The sequence below is a fragment of the Fundulus heteroclitus genome, unplaced genomic scaffold (genome assembly GCF_011125445.2).
Source record: "Fundulus heteroclitus isolate FHET01 unplaced genomic scaffold, MU-UCD_Fhet_4.1 scaffold_118, whole genome shotgun sequence".
In the NCBI taxonomy this organism is placed as follows: Eukaryota; Metazoa; Chordata; class Actinopteri; order Cyprinodontiformes; family Fundulidae; genus Fundulus; species Fundulus heteroclitus.
This window is the reverse complement of record NW_023396530.1, coordinates 659079-676218: the sequence shown is the minus strand read 5'-3', so window position 1 is coordinate 676218 and position 17140 is coordinate 659079. Positions and strand designations below refer to the sequence as shown.

Sequence of the window (17140 nt, the reverse complement as noted above, 5' to 3'; positions counted from 1 at the left end):
ATAAATGATGTCAATTCTAGATTTTTTGGTATTTTTCAGTTTCTCCAATTCAATGTTTGATTTTGTGTGGATTTTAACTAATTAAATCGGAGAAATAATCAGAGCTGACTGCTATAAACAGTAAAAATGGTATTTTCAGTTTTGCTTCACCAGCGATGAACCAGAGTGTCGCGTTAAACGCCACTCCTGCAGATGCTGGCAGGTTGCTCACCTTCCTCTCCACCACTCGACACGACTTGGTGATGAACTTGTCAGAGAGCGCCGCCTGGCTGTGGTGGAAGACGCGGCGTTCGCCCTGGAAGTCTGGCTCTGCGTACAGGATGATCTGGAGAGGAAGACCACTGAAAGCTTCACACGAGCAGATTTACCAGAACCCGAAATAAAAAAAACTACCCACCCATATCCTTCTGTCATTTAAAGATGCATATTTAAAAAGGTAAAATCTGAGTTACCGTTCCAATCTGAAAATCAGTGAGAAGTGTGACTTTCAGGGAGAATTTCACATTAAGGAACAAAGAACCTTTCAGAGGTTCTAGTGCTTCCTGCAGAGTTTAACACGGCTCTACAGGGACGGTCGCAGATATTTCTGGGGCCGGAGCTCGAGCCAAAGAAGGCCCCCCATCGCCAAATTTATTCCCAACAGAAATTAGAAAACTGTGGATTTAATGTGTTAAGATTAAACTGCAATTAATACGGTAAAATAAAAGATCCCATCGAATAAAAGAAAAATATCTAAATAACATCAGACAGAACTGAGCCAGTTACTAATAACCAAACTATATTTAAATAATCATCAAGAGGTTTCCCAGCTTAAACTTATAAAACCTCTGCTCTGAATAAATTAAATAAAAATCTAAAGTATTTGTAAAGGAGCGTCTCTGGAGGAGAAGGAAGAGGATTGTTCAGGCAGCTCCTCAGACCGTGTTCACGATGGTTCCTTTATTATGACAATATATATATATATATATATATATATATATATATCCATCCATTTTCTAAACCGCTTTATCCCTCATGGGGTCGCGGGGGGTGCTGGTGCCTATCTCCAACGTTCACTGGGCGAGAGGCAGGGTAGACCCTGGACAGGTCATATATATATATATATATATATATATATATATATATATATATATATATATATATATATATATATCTTCTCCGGTCTCATCCATCCAGAGGACATTGTCCCTGATTCTCCTTCCTCCAGAAGCAGCTCTTCTGAGTGATGCATGCTGGGACTTTGAGCCGCGCTCCCAGTGCTTTCCATCTCGGCTAATCATCCGTTAATCTCTAGATGAGCAGCTCATGATGCTTCATGCTGGTGAAGCAGCAACATGTTCCCCTGTGGCTTCATCCCCATGGCCCCATGGCCAGTCTGCTCTGTTCGCTTGATGTTGGGTTGAAATGATTTAATAACCCGTTAAACCTCTGATCAGGTTTTTCATCTGTCCTGGTTTCATAGACCAGCAAAGAGCGTTTTCTCCTCAACATCAGGACTTTTCTCTGCTTCCTGTCTGGAGAAGTTCTCAGCTAAGGAGATGGAGAAGCAGCGTTTGCTTTATTTAAAAGCCGCTGAAGCATTAAACTGTGGTCATGAACATAATATAAAACTCTTTCTGAGCGTCTTTAGGTAAAATTTAACTGGAGAGAACCTGAAAGTCTGCAGAGCTCCTGTTTTAACAGCGTGACAGGAGATAAAGCATCCTGGTTCTGGTCCAAACGGACCCCAGCACTCACCTGGTCTCTGGGGCCGGGGGTCTCTGGCGGGGCCTGAAACACAGCAGCGTATGAGTGAACCCGGCTGAGCCTCACCAGGCGGCCTGCTGAACAGCTGACTGCACCTCACCGCTAAGATGGGCTGCACCGAGCAGACCCGGGTGTCCTGAGAGCCCCAGTCGGCACAGTTGCTGTAGAAGCCTTTCTCCAGGATGTACTGGTTCCCCGAGAAGTCCACATGCGAGTAGGCCACCCACCTGTGGGGGGAGGCAGAGGGTGAGACGGCGGCCGGCTCGCCTGGAGGCGGTGCCTGGAGGCGGAGGAGAACCTACGCTCCGCTCAGGACGTGGATGGAGCGCGTGGAGGTCTTGTAGGAGAACAGCTCCACGTCAGGGATGGCCTCAGTCACCTCGAAGGTGTTCTCCTCCATCACGCCCTCCTCCTCCTCGGGCTGCTCGTACATCACCATCATCGGCTCCGTCAGGTCCTGGAAACGGGGGGGGGACGGGTTCAGTGGTCTGAGCTGGACCTTCATGGCTAAGATCTGAGCCGCTCCTCATCAGGCTTTAGGATGAAGGTCTCAGCGTGGGGGTCTCTCCTCCGTCTCTGACAGAAAACGCTGGAACCTACCGCCCGGATGATCCTGACGGAGCGCAGCTCGGAGTCGCAGCCCCCCCACACCCTCCAGTCGTGGTACTCCCCCTCCTCCAGGAGGTACTGGTGTCCAAGGGAAGCCCTCCTTCTCGTAGCCCACCCAGCTGCAGGGGGAGAAGCACAGAGCTGATGGGAGCTCCAGGATGCGTCACCCACACCCTCAGTGGGAGCAGAACTCACATTCCTCCCAGGACCTTCAGGGAACCCAGCTTGGGCATGAAGAGGTTCTGCTGGCGGTCGGTGCGGCTCATGAAGTCCCTCATGTTGGAGCTGATGGTCCTGGACTTGCCGGTGAAGTACGGCTTCTCGTAGATCACCATCTGAGGACAGACGGGAGGAGTCAGGACGCCGGTCGGCTGCCAGATGAAAGCGGCCGCTGCTGCAGGTTCTCACCTTGGGTTCCCTCATGTTCTCCACCCGAGGTTCTCCCTGTCACAGAACCAAACAAGCTTAGGAGGCGGGGCTCGTCGGTCCAGGGTTTGTGCCGCAGCACTACTCACCACTTTGAGCGGATGCAGCGAGCCCACGTAGGGCTCCTCCACCCCCCAGGCTGCAGGGTTGGTGTAGCCCCCCACCTCCAGGATCCGCTGGGCGCCCTGGAAGAACGGCTGCGAGAACACCAGCCAGCTGAGGAGCAGAGAGAGGAGGCGTGAGCGAGGAGTTCTGCAGACGGAGCTCCATCTTCTCAGGGTCACTCACAGCCCGGCGTTCACGATGACCGACTTGGCCCTGATGGGGAAGCCGAAGATGCGGGCGTCCTCAGACGTGTCCCTGAAGACCACCTTCTTCCCCTCCGCGTTCTCCTCCGGGAAGAGGGCGATCTCTGGAACGCTGTAGTCCTGAGGAACCACACGGAGAACATCAGAGGGAGAACCGCCGGCACCAGCAGCGGGAAGCCCTGCTTCTGCTGAGAGGAACCAGAGGAGGAACCCAGGTTCTAGTGGAACCAACTGACTGGAGTGGACCTCTTCTTCTGCTCCAACTGCAGCCCAGACTGGCAGCAGGAGGAGAACCAGGACTAGAACCAGGTTCTGGTGATCATCAACCATTATTCTGAGACCACGGACGGAACCACCTTTCCTCAGAGTCTGTTCTGGAGATCCCCAGGTGAGTTCTCCTCCAACACACCTGGGGATGTCCAGTAGAGGGCGCTCTAAGCCAGCAGCATCATGTGGAAAGAGTTTAAGGAACGCCGTCTCACCCTGACTGCTCTGCGCACCGAGCCGATGATGAACCTGCGGCTCGGCTTCTCCTCTGTGGTTTCACCGTCCTGCTCCTGGTCCCCCTGGTTCTCCTGGTTCTCCTGGTGTCCGTTCTGCAGCTGCTCCTCAGGTGGGCTGAAGGGACAGGTGAGCTCGATGTCGCCCTCATTTAGAGCGATCTTCTCCCCTTTGAAGTTGGGCTTCTCGTAAAGAACCCACCTGAAGGAGACCAGGAAGAGGAGATGGTTAGAACATCGGGTCTGGAGCATCTCAGAACCGGACCTGACCAGGAACCAGGAGGAGATCCTAAAAAGCTCTGACTGGAGGTCCAGGACATGAGGAACCTCCTTGTAAAGTGTCTGCAGGCTGATTTGTGTGGCAGCTCTAGAGGAAATGGGCCGTATGGGTCCTGGTTCCACCTCAAACTTTCACGTCTTCCACCAACACCAGACCTCACAGGACCAGGAAGGACCTCTGAGGCGCCAGGTGACGTGAAAAATCAAGCCTTACAGGTCGGATCGGTGCCATCACTCTGCAGCCGGACCAAACATTAACAACCCGAGGCTGCAGGTGTGGTTCTGGTCCTCCACGGCTCACCTGCCGCCTGAGTGACAGGAACACCTGGCCACGCCCCCACGCTTCAGCAGAAACCAGGCGTGCCGCTCTTCTGTGTTCGCATGTTGGAATGTTGTGGAAAGATCCACGAGCCAAAAGTGCGGCGGAACGAGGAAGAGGCTCTAATTAGTGAGCATCATCTCTGCGGCCTCCTGCAGGAGCCAACCAACCTGCAGGAGGCTACAAGTCGGCCCAAAGCTCCCTACACCTGTCTGGACCTGAGCGTCCAGCTGGCAGAACCTCTGCTTCTCTGTAATAAGTAATATTCATAGGAAATGATGAATATTCTACGTAGAGATCGACGCTATAGAAAAACAGCTTCTAGATCTCAGAGGCTGAAACATTTCTTTGTGCCAGCGTCAAATTTGAAAAGTAGGATTCAGAGTTTAATGGATCGACCAACAGCTATAAGTTAATAAAAGTTAATAAATAATTCTTCAGCAAAGTTGACGTGTGGCTGAAAAAAATCATTTCTGTACAGAATCAACAGCTTTGGGCCGAAGACCGACCCCCGCAGAGTTACATCCAACACGGTTCATCTGGAAACCTGCTTCTAGATAAATAAATCTGTGCTGGAGGTCAGGCTGCTCCATCAGGCTGCTCCATCAGAAGCCTGATGGAGCAGCCTGGTGGAGCAGCCTGATGGAGCAGCCTGATGGAGCAGCCTGGCCTCCAGCCTGGCCTCCAGCACTCCGTCCTGCCCTGCAGGTCCTCGTCCTCAGCAGCTTCCTGATGGTCTCCAGGTCTCCAGCAGAGAACCAGATGTCTGAAGCTGTGTGATCCTGAGTGCAGCGGCTCACCCTCCTCTCACCACCCTGATGGAGATGGTGTCCTGCAGCTCCCAGGCGGTGGCGTCAATGACGTCGCCGCGGATCTCCATCCTCTGACCGCACATCCCCGGCCGATCAAAGATGAACATCTGTTCAGAGGAGCAGAGGTTGTTCAGGGGAGCCTTCAGAGGTGATGGAGCAACCTCCACCCTAATAAATAAACAGACTTCACTTTGCTGCTGATGGACTTTCAGAATAAAATAGTTAAACCCTGTGGAGCAAAGTAATCCCCCCCCCAGACCTGCTGTTCCTCCCGTCAGGTGTTCATGATACCTGCTCTGAGTCTTTAGCACCACTGAGGAGGAATTTGGACCCGCTCTGCTTTGCTGAACCGAGCAAACCACCACCTCCACCTCCACCACCTACAGCTCCTCCACCACCAGCGGCAGCGGCAGAGCGGCAGCGGCAGGGTGGCAGCGGTAGCGGCAGCGGCAGCGTGCTCCAGCAGGTCTGACAGTTTAATAACGGAAACAAGAACAGGTCTTGGCTGAGAGGACTGTGGTTTTCTGCTGAAGACGAGTCGGTTTAACCAGAACTTCTGATGAAGAGCAACTTTAATAACCAGGGCCCCACACTGGTTATTAAAAGCCGCACCAACCACTTTTTTTTAACTGAACTCCACCAGTTCTGCCCAGCAGAGCGGTCGGATATCAGCCAGAAGCTCGCTGATGGACGCAGCAGGTCTGTGGTGGAGACCTTTCATCCATTCCCTTAGCATTAATGATTTTATGGGATTCTTCATAAATAAAATTTATTTCATTAAAAATAAAATAATTGGCATCCTCCCAAACATGATTACCTCGTCCTCAGTAAGTGAGGCAGCGTTGGAGGAATCTTTAGAACCTGCGCAGTGTCTGAACTGTTTAGAAGCAGTAGAGCTTTCTGAGCTATCTAAAATTTTAGCTTTATCTAAACCTTCTACCTGTATGTTAGACCCAATCCCAACCAAGTTGTTTAAGGAGGTATTCCCTCTGATCAGTGGTCCTATTTTAGACATGATTAATCTATCCTTGGTAAATGGATATGTACCACAGGCTTTTAAAGTAGCTGTTATTAAACCTTTACTTAAGAAACCTTCTCTTGATCAAGATGAGTTGGTAAATTACAGACCTATATCTAATCTTCTTTTCTTATCTAAAATTCTTGAGAAAGTAGTTGCTAATCAACTTTGTGAACATTTACAAAGTAATGACCTACTTGAGGAGTTTCAGTCAGGCTTCAGAGCTCATCATAGCACTGAAACAGCTCTGGTGAAGGTCACTAATGATATTCTCATGGCCTCAGATAATGGACTTGTGTCTATACTTGTCCTGTTAGATCTCAGTGCTGCATTTGATACAGTTGATCACAATATTCTCCTACAAAGACTTGAGCATACTGTAGGGATTAAGGGAAAAGCATTAGGCTGGTTTAAATCTTATCTGTCGGACAGATTCCAGTTTGTTCATGTTAATAATAAATCTTCCTCAAACTCTAGGGTCACCTGTGGAGTACCACAGGGTTCAGTCCTTGGACCAATTCTCTTTACTATATATATGCTTCTGATTGGCAAAATTATCAGACAGCATGGGATTAATTTCCACTGTTATGCTGATGATACTCAGCTATATTTATCCATAAATCCTGATGAATCCAATCAGTTACTTCGACTGCAGTCATGTCTTGATGACATCAAAAGCTGGATGACTTTAAATTTCCTGCACTTAAATTCTGACAAGACAGAAGTTGTAATCTTTAGACCAGAGTCTTCAAAAAATAAACTTCTTAATCAATCACTTAATCTGGATGGCATTAACTTGGCCTCTGGTAATAAAGTAAAAAATCTTGGTGTTATTTTTGACCAAGACATGTCATTTAAATCTCATATTAAACAGGTTTCCAGAGTTTCCTTTTTTCACCTCAGGAATATCGCCAAAATTAGAAACATTCTGTCCAGGAGTGATGCTGAAAAACTGGTCCATGCATTTGTTACTTCAAGGCTGGACTATTGTAATTCTTTACTATCAGGAATTCCACAAAATGCAGTTCAAAGTCTTCAGCTGATCCAAAATGCTGCAGCAAGAGTTCTGATGAAAATCAACAAGAGGGATCATATTTCTCCAATTTTAGCTTCCCTTCATTGGCTTCCTGTTAAATCAAGAATAGAATTTAAAATTCTCCTTCTAACGTATAAAGCCCTTAATAATCAAGCTCCATCATATATCAGAGCTCTGATTACCCCGTATGTTCCTAACAGAGCACTTTGCTCTCAGACTGCAGGTCTGCTGGTGGTTCCTAGAGTCTCTAAAAGTAGAATGGGAGGCAGATCCTTTAGCTATCAGGCTCCTCTCCTGTGGAACCAACTCCCAGTTTTGGTCCGTGAGGCAGACACCCCGTCTACTTTTAAGACTGATCTTAAAATTTTCCTTTGTGACAAAGCTTATAGTTAGAGTGGCTCATGTTACCCTGAGCTACCTCTATAGTTATGCTGCTATAGGCTTAGGCTGCTGGAGGACATCAGGGTCTATTTCTCTCTTCATAGAAGGTACACCTGGTCTGGCGTTCTGTTAGCTGTGACATCATCAGGGGAGGCAGATCATCCTCTATTACCATCTACCATAGAAAGTACTCCTGGGTCAATGTGAGCTTCTGTTGTGTCTCTGCTCTGTCTTCTCTAAGCCCCAGTGGGTGGAGGCAGATGAGCGTTCACACTGAGCCTGGTTGTGGTTCTGCTGGAGGTTCTCCTCCCTGTTAAAGGGGAGTTTTCCTCTCCACTGTCGCTTCATGCATGCTCAGTATGAGGGATTGCTGCAAAGCCATCAACAATGCAGACGACTGTCCACTGTGGCTCTACGCTCTTTCAGGAGGAGTGAATGCTGCTTGGAGAGACTTGATGCAACCTGCTGGGTTTCCTTAGAGAGGAAACTTTCTCACCAACCTGGAGGATCTGATGGAGGCTGACTTTAGAAAGAACCTTGAGATGATGTGATGTGAATTGGTGATATAGAAATAAACTTTAATTGAATCTGAAGCACACAGCATGTCCAGCTGAGCAGAACCAGCTGCTTCAAGCTGGACCGAATCTTTAGTGGATGGAAATAGGACAGAACGTCTCCTGCTGCTTCCACTGATTTAACTTTTCATTGTTCTTTAAAACGGACCGGCCTTAAACTCGCTCCATGTTCTGATGGCCTGGAGTTGTTTGGACCGGCTGCAGGTGAACTCACCTTTCCTGGACGAGGGTTGAGCTTCCCGTGTTCCTTCTCCTTAGTCAGCTGCAGACACAGAAAGAACATCATCAGTAACGCTGCCAGACATTAGCTCAGGTTCTGACCCGGTCCCGCAGGTTCTGTTGGTGTAGCCGTGATGAAAACCCCTTCATCCCTGCAGGAAGAAGGGCTGCAGCTTTCCTGGAGCTCAGCTGGAGGAGGCAGCAGGACCACGTGGGTTCTGGGCCAGATTTGTCCAGGTGAGAGGCTCAGGTATCACCTGACCCGGATTCAGACACCTGATCGGATCGGGTTTCTGACCACGCAGCACCGGCTGCGAGGCTCCAGTTTCCACTCTCACTGCTGACTTCATCAGGTCTGCAGACAGGAAGCAGTGCAGAGGTGGACATGTCTTCAGCTGGGGGGTCCCAGAAGGTCTGCAGCTCCTCCTGGCATTAAAGCAGGTCTGCAGCTTTTTTATTGGACCTTCATGAACCAGCACCAGGTGACCTGCTGGTGCTGGTTGATGATGTCCTCCTGCTCTACCAGCAGCTTCACAGACGTTCAGCAAACCCTTAGAGTTCGCTGCCTGTTGCTGGTTGTTTGCAGGAGGCGGTCGGTTCAGGTTCAGGTTTGTTGGTACAGCAGCTTCCTGCGGAACCGGAACCGACCGTCAGCCAGGATCAGCAGCAGGTGTTTTTGGTAGGAACCTCTGATCCCAGCTGCTGACTGAGACGTTCAGGCACATTCCTGGTGTCAGAGACGTGTTCGCTCTCAGCCCATGACCCCAGTCACAAAAGCTCTGCCTGCTTCAACTGCATTCTGCAGCGTGTTCTGACTCTGCCGGGAGCGTCAGCTCCAAACGGATCAGCTCCAAACGGATCAGCGCATCGGAGCGAACACGACGTGAACGAAGACAGACAGCTGCATGGTTCCAGCCTTCCTCCCTGCGGCCAGAAAACGTGCCGCTTCAGCAGAATGTGCCATCCAGGAGGGAAGCGGATCATGAGGCCTTCCACGGCGTCAGGCTGAGGAGAGGCGCGGCTGCGTCTGCAGCAACAGGCAGATAGCTGCTGTGGGTGTGGACCGCCACAATATTTATCTAAGAGGTTCTGCTCCAGCAGAACAGCTGCTTTACATTCTGATCCAGCCTCTGCAGATAAAGCTGCTCACACCGCGGCTTCAGAACCGCTGCAGCATCTCTGGGTTCCTCTGGAGTTCTGCTCCAGTTACAGACGAGGTTCTGATGGTCATGCAGCTGGTTTAATGATTTCCTGGTAAAACTGAGCAGAACCTCACCAACCCATTTCTGCTTTGGATCTTGTTCTGTTCAGCACCAGCTCAGAAAGGTCCAGCCTGGTCCTCCCTGCAGCTGATAAAGGAGCTCAGGGTTCTATTCCCTCAGGACGGGTCAGAACCTCCTGTCTGAGGTCAGCTGCAGTTTGCTGTGGTCTCAGAGGTCTGGGCCTGGCAAATGAAGCCAGTGGTTCTGGAGCAGAACCTCCAGCTGCTGCACATCTCCTCCTCCATTCACCAATCAGAATGGGTAAAGATGGCGGTGCTGGTTCTGGCAGTTTAAATCATTTGGATCAGCTAATTCCCTCCTGGGCCCGCAGACAGAGCAGCAGAACGTGTGCAGACGTGTGAGCCACACGCTGACACGCCTCTGCTGCCTAATTACACCTGCCACGCTCAGAGATGTTTGGTCTGCAGCTTCTGGAACCAGTTTCTATTTCTGTTCAGCACCAGAGAAACTCAATAAATGCATCAGAAACTCTGCAGAGAGAAATCATTTTCACACGGCAGCACATCTGGTTCTGAACGGCTTTTATCCCATCCACACGTTTTTGTCCTATTTTCAGTTTAATGAGTTTCTGCAGATAAACGGTTTCAGAACTAGAGTCCTGCTGCTGACCGGCAGACATTCACGTGCACACCCCTACATGCACGCCCCTACGTGCACGCCCCTACATGCACGCCCCTACGTGCACGCCCCTACGTGCATGCATGTTGCTGTACTCACATAGGCGTCTGGGAAGGCTCGGTACTTGGACATCAGGCTAAAGTCTGGTTCATCCCGTTGGCTCTGGAACTGGGGGCCTCCCTGCACGCCGCTGAACTGGGGGCCTCCCTGCACGCTGCTGAACTGGGGGCCTCCCTGCACGCCGCTGAACTGGGGGCCTCCCTGCACGCCGCTGAACTGGGGGCCTCCCTGCACGCTGCTGAACTGGGGGCCTCCCTGCACGCCGCTGAACTGGGGGCCTCCCTGCACGCCGCTGAACTGGGGGCCTCCCTGCACGCCGCTGAACTGGGGGCCATCCAGGACACTTCTGAACTGGGGCATCTGTGGCGGGCCCTCACAGCTGAGGCTCCTCTGCAGGACCCCCGGCTCCAAGTCGGTGAGGGGCCGTTGCAGGTCGATGGGGTCCCTGCGGCTGACCAGGCTGGTGGGGCCGTTGGAGGTGGGGGACAGGGAGGACAGCCAGCTGGTCCGGGCCCCTGGGCTGGAGTCCCCGGCTCCGTTCTGGGAGCTCGATGAGGAGTTGATGAGGAAGGAGAGACGCTCCAGACGGGACCCCTTTGCGTCCCTGCTGGGCCCCACGTCCCCAGGCTCACTCAGTCTCATGGCTGAGGGCCCGGTCTCCGGCAGGGAGAGGGCGCGGGCCAGGGGCCGGTTGGCGCTCCCGTTTTCCAGCTTCTGGTCCGAGAATGAGGAGCGGTAGTTTTTGAAGAGCAAGCTGCTGTCGAGGCGAGAGCTGGTGGAGGGAGACGGAGGGGGCCCGGTTCCGTTAGCCAGAGAGGAGGCGGGTTCCTGAGGAGGACGAGGTCAGAGTTAGAGAACCGAGCCGCAGATTCAGGTTAGTAGAAGAAAACTAAACAGAACATTTCACTTTCTAACAACTGAATTTTGTTTCACTTTAAAGATCCAGGAACCAAAATCAATTGGAGTTCCTGGATCAGTTCCTGGATCAGTTCCTGGATCAGTTCCTGAATCTGGGTTCTGGATCTGGGTTCTGGTGACCCGTCCAAACGGTCCTGATGCAGCAGCTGCTGTCAGAACTCACAGTTCACAAAATCAGGCTGAATCTAAGACACCAGCAATTAGCCTGGACCAGACCGGGACTAAACCCGGAACTGAACTAGACCGGACCCGGTCCAGAACCGGACCCAGTCTCCGTCCTGCTCGGCTGACGTGTGTGCGTTACCTGGCTCTTCTTCATCAGCTCCAGCGGGGACATCTTGTCCCTGATGGGGTTCTTGTTGAGGCCCAGGTCAGCCGGCAGCGCGTAGAGCGGCTTCTGGGGCTCCTGTGGCCCCTGGGAGGGGGCGCTGAGGGAGGGGGCGCTGAGGGAGGGGGGCGCTGAGGGAGGGGGTGCTGAAAGAGGGGGTGCTGAGGGAGGGGGCGCTGAGGGAGGGGGCGCTGAGGGAGGGGGTGCTGAGGGAGGGGGTGCTGAGGGAGGGGGTGCTGAGGGAGGGGGTGCTGAGGGAGGGGGCGCTGAGGGAGGGGGCCAGGTCGGTGGTGATGGGGCTCACCAGGTCTTCCTTGATGGGGGGCAGGGAGGAGACCAGCGCAGGGGGGGCAGCGCGGGGGCCTGTGCTCCTGGGCCTCTGAGAGGGCCCCATGCTCTTCAGGGTGTCCATCAGGTTGTCCATGTCGTTTAAGGGGGAGTCTGCTTCAGGGGAGCAGGGGGGAGGCAGGGCAGGTGCAGGATCAGAGACCAGATCCACCAGGGTGGCCCTGAAGACTCCGGTGAAGAGGGAGTCGTCGTCGTCGGTGCTCCTGGAGGACACGGAGTGCTGCTCCTGCTCCCACTCAGACCTTCTCCACTCTGTCTCTCCTTTCAGCCGTTCCTCCTCTTCACATGCGGGAGCAGCTGGCTCCTCCTCCTCCTCCTGCAGGCTCCGCCTCCACTCCCCAGCTCCAGCAGGGCTCAGATACACAGAGCCGTCCGTCAGGCTGCTGGGAGCCGAGGAGGAGGAGGAGGAGGAGGAGGAGGAGGAGTCCGGGAGGAGGGACCTGCTGGAGTTGTACTGGGTCAGGCCCTGAAAACGGTTCTTCCACTTGTACTCCGCTTCTGGGTCGGGCTCCTCGGTCCTGCTGCTGGTTTCAGTGGCAACCAGCGACACTTTGTGGAAACGGGATTTAGGTTCCTCCTCCCTGGGAGGAGAGGAGTTCTTCAGGGTGGTGCTCAGGCTGCTGAAGCCTGAATTCATCCTGTCATCCGGTTCTGGTTCTGGTCCTGGTCCTGAATGCTGGAAGCTGTGGGGACACAGAGAGACAGGAGGTGATGAAACAGCGGTCACATGATCAGGCTCAGGGTCCTGATTGGGTCAGGCAGCTGAAGGACGCCAACATGAAAACTAACCAGGAAGTTCTGACCCAGAGTTCAGAACCACTTCCATCAACAAACATTCCCTACGTCGCCCAGAGCAAGAATGCTGGGTGGGTCGATTAGATCAACAGAACCAGAACGCTCAGAGCACACAGGGTCCACAGAACAGCAGCAGAACCTTAGAACGTCCCTGACTGCGTCTTCATTCTGAACCAGTTTGGCCTTTTGTTCCAAACATTTTGTGATGTCACTCATGAAATCTGACAGTTCTGGTGCCGTGGGCCATGACAGCGGCTCCGTCTCGCCTCCAGAGCGAGTTGGACCAGTGGAGTCTGATCTATCGATTTTCAGGCTAGCACTTTATTAGCTTAGCATTCAGACCAGAGATCGTCAGGTGTCCTCAGAGGAGAGGACATGAGGACGTCACAGAGGCAGGAGACGTTCCAGGACAACGTGGAAAAAGCTCTGAAGTCTGGCTTCACCTTCATCTGACTCTGAGGAGGAATGTGGAGCAGGTGTGGCTCTGAATACCTTCTCACCGTCCAAGCAGCTGAAGCATCAAGCTGCTGTTTCATGTTCTTGAAATGAGTGCATCTGTCCTCACAGGTAAATGAGATGATCAATGGAAGGAGTGCTTAGACTCCTAAAATAAGATAATCAGATATACTTCACTGGAAATGAGATGATGGAGATGAGCTGTTCTCATTTTAACCGCAAAAAAAACTCTTATTCCATCAGCAGATCAGTTAAACTTGCAGCTCAAATCAAATGCACTCATTTAAAAGCAGTTTTTCTTATTTTTAGTCTAGTACTGCGGCTCATCAACACTAAATGCTGCCATCTGGTGGCTTTAAAGCCAACTACACCCAGCTGCTGCTCCACAGGAGCAGGTGGCCTTCACGTTCTTAACCTGAACTTACTGCCTCACCTCCACCCAGCTGGACACCTCTGGGCCAAAAGGCCTTCATGCATATTATTAAGAAACAGGATCTAGTTTTAAGGTGCTTTAAATCCTGGAGATAGTTTTTTTTTTAATCGCACCTAAATTCCAGGTTTTACCACAGGAACCTAAGTAAAGCCCAGCTTTTTGGTATTCAGCCCCAGATTATTAGGGGTCCCATCCACCTGGAGGCGCGCTGAGCTACCCAGCAGCTCGTTAACGGACCCTAAGCTAGCGTTGCTCTCTGTAGATCCTGCTTCTCTGAACAGAGACACTTTACAGACACAGCCGAGCATCCCGGCCCTCCCGGAGGCCCAGCTTCAGCTCCGCCACCACTGAAATGTTCCCACCACGGCTGAACAGGAGCTTTAATGTTCCTTCTGAGGCTGAGGAACCAAGCGTTTCAGCTGCTTCGTTCCTCCCCGTGTGATGATATGTTCAGGTGTGGGAACCAGCTCAGCAGTCGCCTGGAGCTTCATTCCTTCAGCTGACGTCTAAATGCAGCTGTGCTCTGAGTCTATATGCAAATTAGCTGAAGGCTCCTGCATGCATTACGACGCGCTGCAGAACCAGCTGCAGACCTTTGTCCTGCATGGAGCCGCCATGTTGAATGTTAGCAGCTTCATCTCGTCCATTTCTGCTCCTCATCCTGCAACACGGTCCAAAGGACGGCTGGGATGGATTTAAAAAGTTTATGATTCAAGCTGTAAAAACGTTTGAAAGGTGAGAAGGGTCTTCATGGTCCTCCTTCTGCCGAGCAGAACATCATGAAACCATCAAGGAGTCTGGAGGACTTTCAGGGAGCATCTGGACAGCAGTGATCTCTGGTCCTTCTGAGGGTTCTGAAGGACCAGGAACCTCAGGGACCAGAGATTGTTCTGGAGAACCTTCATCCAGAGGAGGAGTCAGCTTCTCTGGGCTCAGAGGCTTCTGGGATGGACTATCATGGACCATCATGGACCAGATCTCCAGGTGTTTGGTGGAGAAAGAGGAACCGGTCCCTGCAGCCAGGCTCTGTGATGGTAGGAGGTTGGATCACGGTCTGGCTTTGGATCATCTCCTCTCCTCTGATGGCAGCATTGAAGCAGGAAAGTCCAGCAGAGGTTCTAGAGCAACATCTGCTGGAGTTCTTCATGACGGGATCCTCAGCATCAGCGTTTGGTGGTGGGAGATGAAATGGAAAAACTTTTCTGGGACTGAAGTGCAGCAGAACTAGAAGTGAAGGAAAGACTAAGACGTGTTCGGTTCTGTCTGAGGAGTTTGGACCTCCAGGAAGCCACGACCGGTTCTTCTTGCAGCTTTAATGAGTTGCTGGGAACTTTGTGCTGCAGGAAGCTCAGATTAAATCAGAGGTTCTGATGAAAATGCAAATCCAGACAAGATAATTAAACGGCAACAGCGTCTGTTTCTCTACCTGAGCTCAGACCAGCAGGCTGAAGTTCTGGAGCCGGTTCTGGTTTCATCAGAACATTTTGTTCATTTCCAGCCTTTGCTCCCTTTTCTGTTTAAAACGGCTTTTTCCTCAGGTTAATGTGATGAGCTGACGATCTAATCGGATCAGAACCTGACTGAGCCCAGTGAGAGCCTGGCCGTAAATCAGCTGCTCACCTGACTAACAGGTAGACGGACTCACCTGTGGTCCCGTTGACCCGCGGCCTCGGCTGGGTGCAGGTGAGGAGGCGGTGTGCACGGTTCCGTGGCTGACGGCTGCTCTGACACCTGTGGTGGCGTCGCAGCGTGTCCGTCTGCGCCCTGAGTCACGGGTCCCGCCCCCTCAGGTGTGCGGGAGGCGGCGGCGGCAGCGTCAGGTGTGCGTCCTGCAGCAGCGTCAGGTGTGCGTCCTGCAGCAGCGGCAGGTGTGCGTGAGCCGCGCTCATCCTGGCCTCCGGCTCCGACCCGGCGCCGCTCTCCGGTTTCTTCGGGTCTCCTGGTGTCAGAAACTGGAAACTTTGCCTGCAGGCTCGGGGCGCTCTGCTCCTCCGTCTCCACGTCTCTGGCCTGCTTTCCCTCCCCCGCCGGATCAGAGGAGGGCGGGGCCGAGTCGCATTCCTGCGGCCCGTTTACCTGCTGAACCGGTGCTGCCAGCAGCCCCTCCCCTCTCACCTGTGCCGGCTCTGATTCCTCCTCCTCTGGCTTTGGTCCCAGCGTGAAGTTTCCGTGGAGCAGCAGCGGATCCTCTGACCTTTGACCCTCAGGTGTCTTCTGGGTGCGGGTGTGAGCCGCCCCCCCCTGCTGGGCGCCCCCCCCCTCAGGCAGCATCTCCTCCTCTCCGCTCTCCGGCTCGTCCTCCTGAGCGCTGAAGTAGGTGCTGCCTTCGTCCGAGCCCAGGCTCAGGTAGGCCGGACTCAGAGCTCGGTCCGGTTCTGGAGGTTCTGGGGAACTCTGCGTTTGGGTTTCCCCCTCCTGGCCGTTCATTCTGTGATCCTGGGGCGAGGACTCGGCTGGGAACGGCCGTCTGAGCAGGACCGCTCGGCGTTTAGAGCAGGAAACCCGAGAGCCCGTCCCCGGAGACGCTCCGGAAACCCGAGAAGCAGCCGAGTCCGGAACAAGGCCTGCGCTGTGCGCCGAGTCCGGAACCGGGACCCGAGAGGAGCTGCACACCTGGGCCGAGGGAGCACAGGTGGGATTGGCTTCACCTGCGGCGGCGCCACGTGACAGCAGGGGGGGCTGGACCACAGGCGGTTCTGTCTGGGAGGCAGAACCTCTCTCTGGGTTCTGGGAGGGAGGTTCCTCAGAGCCGAGCCGTGGAGCAAAGAGGGAACCCTGGCTGGTGGGAACCCGGGTCGGTTCAGAGCTCATGGAGACAGAATCAGGGTCAGAACTCTCAGCTGAGATCCGGTTGCTGCTGACGGAACCGGTCCGTGGGTCCGGTTCAGGATCCAGAGAACCAGTGAGACGTAGAGCTTCTCCAGGAGCTGAACCTTCAGCTGAGTCCTGCCTGGACGGCGTGGTCCTCGGCTCGGCAGCCCGGGTCAGAACCACAGATTGGGTTCCAGAGGTCACCTGATGTTCAGGTTCTTCAGGACCTGAATCTGGACTCAGAGGAGCATCGGGAACGTTCCTGTCAGAGCTGCTGGTCTTCAGGAGCAGCTGGGGGGTTCCTGACGCCTCCTCTGGCTGAGGGTGTGCTGACGCAGCCGAGCCGTAGTTCTGCAGGAGGTCTGGGTCCAGACCCGGTTCCGCCTGCTGGCGCTGGAGGCTGGGAACGGTTTGTGTTGGAGCAGGAGGAGCAGGAAGGTTCTCCGGCTCCTGGGAGGAAGGATCTTGAAGCTGAAGCTCCTGGATGGAGGCGCTCTGAGCGCTCGGCGTTCCTTCGGGCCAGCCATCGGAGAGGTTCTGGTCGGGTTCTGGCCGGTTCCTGGGGCTGAGGAATGATCCGAGAGGGAAGGAGAAGTACGCCTCAGATCGATTTGAAGACAGAGGAGGAGGAGACGGGATGTCGAAGGTGCCGCTGGTGTCGAGCTCGGGTTGAGACAGACTGAGCTGCATGTTGGAGCCGGTCGGATCCGGATCCAAACGGGAGCCCGGGTTCTGTGAGGAGATCAGGAAGAGGTCCACATCAGTCAGTGAAACAGAACCATGGTGGTTCTACCTGGAGGAACCACTGAAGAAGACAAACCTTTTCAGCTCGACCCAAAAACGAGCAGAACCAAACCTTCTG

At 53.2% G+C, this 17140-nt stretch overlaps 1 protein-coding gene across 1 annotated transcript in view; it reads right to left on the bottom strand.

The window, feature by feature from the left end:
- Positions 1-211: 211 nt before the first annotated feature.
- LOC118558270 (beta/gamma crystallin domain-containing protein 2-like) overlaps positions 212-17140 on the bottom strand; it is a gene marked incomplete at its 3' end in the record, with an annotated part of 30263 nt that continues 13334 nt past the window's right edge. The window contains 17 exon segments of the mRNA XM_036128776.1: positions 212-325; positions 1738-1770; positions 1847-1973; positions 2049-2203; positions 2347-2445; positions 2447-2474; positions 2551-2690; positions 2764-2799; positions 2871-2997; positions 3070-3209; positions 3572-3791; positions 4988-5106; positions 8224-8271; positions 10229-11017; positions 11412-11566; positions 11613-12466; positions 15113-17010. Coding sequence (XP_035984669.1) covers positions 212-325; positions 1738-1770; positions 1847-1973; positions 2049-2203; positions 2347-2445; positions 2447-2474; positions 2551-2690; positions 2764-2799; positions 2871-2997; positions 3070-3209; positions 3572-3791; positions 4988-5106; positions 8224-8271; positions 10229-11017; positions 11412-11566; positions 11613-12466; positions 15113-17010 — 5082 coding nt within the window.